The sequence below is a fragment of the Orbicella faveolata genome, unplaced genomic scaffold (genome assembly GCF_042242905.1).
Source record: "Orbicella faveolata isolate gen_17 unplaced genomic scaffold, um_ofav_v1 contig_25, whole genome shotgun sequence".
NCBI lineage: Eukaryota > Metazoa > Cnidaria > Anthozoa > Scleractinia > Merulinidae > Orbicella > Orbicella faveolata.
In genome coordinates, this window is record NW_028301553.1 from 3740001 (window position 1) to 3745000 (window position 5000).

General features: G+C 42.7%; 1 protein-coding gene across 1 annotated transcript in view; it reads right to left on the reverse strand.

The window, feature by feature from the left end:
- The window catches only part of LOC110052851 (uncharacterized), a 99161-nt gene that overhangs the window by 39546 nt on the left and 54615 nt on the right, over positions 1–5000 (reverse strand). The window contains exons 9-13 of the mRNA XM_089293062.1: positions 3215–3401; positions 2702–2779; positions 1942–2196; positions 1399–1665; positions 1–462 (exon numbers count right to left, since the gene is read on the reverse strand). The exon at positions 1–462 is cut by the window's left edge and continues 157 nt beyond it. Coding sequence (XP_089149188.1) covers positions 1–462; positions 1399–1665; positions 1942–2196; positions 2702–2779; positions 3215–3401 — 1249 coding nt within the window. The remainder of the gene's footprint in view (positions 463–1398; positions 1666–1941; positions 2197–2701; positions 2780–3214; positions 3402–5000) is intronic.

Sequence of the window (5000 nt, forward strand, 5' to 3'; positions counted from 1 at the left end):
GGATTTTCTGGTGAACGGACACTTTTCTCCCACAGTCGTCAGCAATTGTCCATGTTCTCGTGAAACTAGTAGCGCAGAGGATAGTGGGCACGGAATCGACGTGCGTTATCGTAATTGGTCGATCGCACGGGTGAGTGACGTTGATTGCATCGCGCATGTCTTGCTGTTGTTCCTCAAAGCTTCCACACGCAATGGTTGCATTCGCATGATAACTCACGGTCGGGGGACTGGGGTTATTTAGATTGATGACCTGGATCCTAGACGCGCTGTTGCCCGCTTGGTCTTTCGCGATCCACTTTCGCTGAAAGCTGCAACTGACTCCCGGGATATCTTGGTGGGTTATTGTTATATTTGCTCCTTCGTTGTCGCTGACTGAAGGTGTTCCTAGAGTTGATGGACTCAGATCTGATGTGCAGTCCACACTCTGTGTCGTCATGTTGGAGATGGTTGGAGGCTGTAAATCTATTTATAAACAAAACGGAAGAATTAAGGAGGATTAACTAAGGGGGGTTTGATTGAACCCCCTAAATTAAAAAGAATAGACATTATAACACGCTTACTTGGCCTCAAAATGCCGGAGATACCATTTCCGAGGACCTCAATTTTAAAAATTTTTCGGGAGAGGATGCCACCGGAACTCCCTACAGGGGACCACATTGGGCGGTCCGTATCTTGAACCCCCTTCTCTAAAATCCTGTATCCCCTCCCAGAATTATTACAACGGTTCCTCAAATGTAGGTTAAAGCATGCTCTGTACATGTCTCAGCTCGGACAGGACCAAATTAAGCACAACAACTGAACCAGTTTTCACTGTGAACAGTAAGATAACTAAACTGAAGTGTTGATTTTATAGTTCTTCACTCCGGTATTTAAGCAGGACAGATAATTTAAAATAATTCACAAAATTCGCGCAAGTTATCGCAATCTAATGTCGTTTGGGACGTGTCCTCTAAAGGGGGAGTTAGTCCGTGAAAGCTAAATTAGTATGGGTAATCAATGGTGACGTTTTGTCAAAATTATTAGAATTTTCACGAAACGCGAGGAAAATTATTTCCCAATTTCACGTGTAAACCATTTGATTACTTTTTAAAATTGCGGGTGACAAATTACGCTTACAATCGTTTATTGCATCGAGGAATTTCGCACCAAACTTTGCCATGGTCATTTTGTAATTTCACAGGTGAAATTATAAATTAACACTGAAATTTCGCAGTAATTTGACACCCATGATATTAAGGAGATAACGAATGATGTAAAGATCCCATAGGCAAGGAGTTTTAGTACCAATGAACTGATATCAATCAGAAAACTACTCTCGATTACGCCTTAAGGAGACTCGTTTCCGTCACTTTTAGGAAAAGTGCAAACACGTTTTTTAAACCAAGAGTCTTTGCTCACCAACTTTCCATGTATACGTCACAGGGTTGCCTTGGTTACCCACATCATCCGTGCCTCGTACTCCGAACACATAGGTCTTTCCGTTTTGCAGATTGTTCTTCGTGTACCTTTTGGTGTTGCATTGTGAATAAACAGTAATATTGCCTTGTAGTCCTACCGTACATTCAAGCGAGCATGTGTCTTGACAGTAAAAGCGAAACGTGAACGACCCTTGATTGCTTAGCGAAGCAGGTTTGGACGTGATGATAACTTGGGGTGGTGTGCGGTCTGAAAAAAATAAAACAGATTAAACACAAGAAAATAAGTCCTCGTATTTTATGGCTAGGTAGTCTTAAGGAAAATGTGAGCGTTCTAATTGGTTCTTTCTTTCTTAATTCAATAATCAATCCTAGCGCTAAATCGAATTTATATGGTAACTCAACTTACGAGCAAAATAACATGATCAGCTTTTCTAGTCCTTGTAAACGTAACCAACCGAAAGCACCTAGCAATTTCACGGATTGTATGATTGAAGTCACTAGTACATTACTTATAATGACGTACCGACAAACCACGAGTGCCTGACCGGAGGCGCTGCGTTCCCCGCCAAATCTGTAACCTGAACATAAATGCTGTAGTAGCCTTCTGTCAGATTGGTTCCAGTCCACGACATATTGCACTGTTGACCAGTGATCTGGGAAGGAGTTTGCAATGTACACTGAGCCGTGACGTTCTCGTTTGCTGTCCACGTGATTTCAACGTCACCGCCGGAGCGTGATGGGGCATTCACAAAGCTTAACACGGGCGAGGTGACATCCTCTGTGAAATAGCAAGAAATTTGCTGATTAATACCTTTAAAGTTGACCGTGAACAACGACCGTGAACAAGAGTGTTGACACGGTTAAAATAATTCTTCCCTTCGTTCCTTTTAACCCCCTCCCCTCACCAGCCCGACCCTCCTCCTCACCTTACAATGTTGATCTCTCAAAAGTGACTGAATGAATAATTTTCATCTTTGAAGGTTTAGACACTGGGGGACCTATAAAAACGTTTGAATGCGACATTGAACAGCTAAATGTCAAGAGTCGAGAGTCGAGAGTAAAAAGAGTCACCAGTTTGCAAATTTTTGCGCATGGGAGAAGAGAATCAAGAGGAAGGTGAGACTAGTCTGGTGAGCGTCTCTTCTTACTTCGAGGAGAATGCGCTCTCCTTATACTCCTCGTGTCGTGGCTTTACTCGGCTAATCCAGTGAGGCTGATGATACAAACTAAAACATTAAATTTGTTGCCAGTAAAGGGTGACATATTGTAAAGGAGACCCTTACTTATTTTAATGCTCCATGTGTTGGGGTCTCTGATTGACTGTGACTCTGCTCCACAGCGAACAACACCTTTAGCAACACCTACGAGAGAACGACGAAGTGGTGCACAGGTTTAAATATCACGATTTTGTGGCATTTACGATGGTTTGTTAGCTAAATAACCGAGGCAAAATGTCGAAATAAGTACTAGCAGAATTTAAAAGAAATCACAGCTGAAGGCGAGAGATTTTAAAACCCCCTTGTACTTTTACAAGCTAATAGTAGATTTTTTTCACTTTTGTTCACTCTAAATATGTAGTTTACTGTTCGTACCCGTTTCTTGTTCTGTATCGGGGCGCCCGCCAACACTTGCATAGCAATTTCATAAGTTGGTGACCGGTGCAATAATTTAAAAGCTACTGGGAGATTAGTTCCTGCGGTGTTCAACTTCCTGCTTATGTAATAAAAGGGCATTAACTACCATAGTAATATTGCTACGTTTGTAGGATTCACAAAAGATTCCTATTTTAATAATACCTGGGTCCATCGTTACATAGTACATCTCTTTCTCGGTGAATTCCACTGAAGTCGTGAACTCAATTGACCTCCCCAGGCTCCCAACTGGATACAACACAGCGGCTGTGATGGCAACATCGACGCTGAACACAACCTTGCCATCCGAACGATGAATCCGGATGTAACTGCTTCGTGTAGGGCGCACGAACTGTAAACGGAGTGAAAGGTATGAAAAATCTGCTCTAATCCTATTAAAGGAGGAGTCTAGTTGAAGCAAAAGAAGCGATGTTGAAAGCCAAAAGGAACAAGGCAAAGGGCTCTGATAATATTCCACCAAGAGCAATCAACGAATCAACCGAAATGCTATGCTACCCTTTCAGCGAACTTTTTAACTACATCCTGGAGAATTCCAGGATACCTCAACAATGGAAACTTGGTCAAGTCTCACCAGTTTTCAAGAAGGATTGTTGCCTAACGAAATCAATTTACAGACCGTTAATTAACTATTCTACCGTCCCTGTCGAAAATCTTCGAAACGTTAACACATCACAGAATTAGCCGTTATTTCGAAGACATTTTTTACGAACACGTATTCGCATACAGGAAAAATGACGGAACTGATACTGCTATTCTCAGCCTCACAGAACAGTGGAGGAAGGAACTCGATCAACACAATGTCATCGGAATTGTGTCAATGGACCTTTCCAAGGCATTTGACACCTTGCCACACGAACTAATGGTGGAAAAACTCAAGTTCTATGAAGCTAACGATAAAACCACAGATCTGATTCATGACTATCTCACTAACCGACGTCAGCGGGTCAGATTAGGCGATCAGTTCTCAAACCGGAAAGAAATCACAGCGGAGTCCCACAAGGCAGCGTGCTTGGCCGTTAATATTTAATATTGTAATATCCAGTCCATCATTCCGACAATTCCAATATAGTTCAGTTTTGCACATGCGCATACATCGCTTATAGTGCCACGTTGTCAGATGTAGTCGGCGAAGTGTTCTGGTCATTAAACGGCATTTATCTAGAGAAAGACTCGCGGTTGTTACACTGGCGACGAGAGAAAAAAAAAAACACGCTCAGTCAAGCAACAAAAGCAGAAAGAAAGCAAGAGAAACCCAGCAAGCAAAGTCTGAAGCCCAGCGAGAGAGGCAAGCAGGCAAAATACTTCAATGCGTGAATCGATTGATCGACAAAACATGTCTGACACGGAACAAGCAGATGTCGGCGCAGCAGCTCCAGTGCAAGTTATTACGGCAACGAGAAATCTAAAATCTCAACCATTTATCCCTGGAGATGACCCGATAGCCAAAGGGAAAGCGTGGGACGACTGGCTCGAAGAAATCGAACGGGAATTCAGATATTTCAAGATTACGGAGCCGATCGACAAGAAAGATGCACTCATCATTTATGGCGGGAAAGAAATCGCTCGCCTGGAGAAAAGCTTGCCAAACCCGACAGATGGCGATAACGACTACGAAAAGTTGAGAAAGAAGCTGAATGACTACTTCAAACCGAAGAAAAATAAACATCACGCAAGATACGTATTCCTCAAAAAGAGACCGACACATGACGAAACAACGAACGCCTATGCTGCACGTTTAAGGGAGAAAGCCAATCACTGCGAATTCGAAGCCAACTGCGATGAACGAATCTTGGAGCACCTCATCCAAACAACACAGAATCGATCGCTTACACAAAAAGCCATCAACAAGAAATGGGATTTGACACGGTTTTTAACCGACGCTGCTCAAATCGAAGACCCATCTCTTCAAATAAGCGACATGAAAATTCCT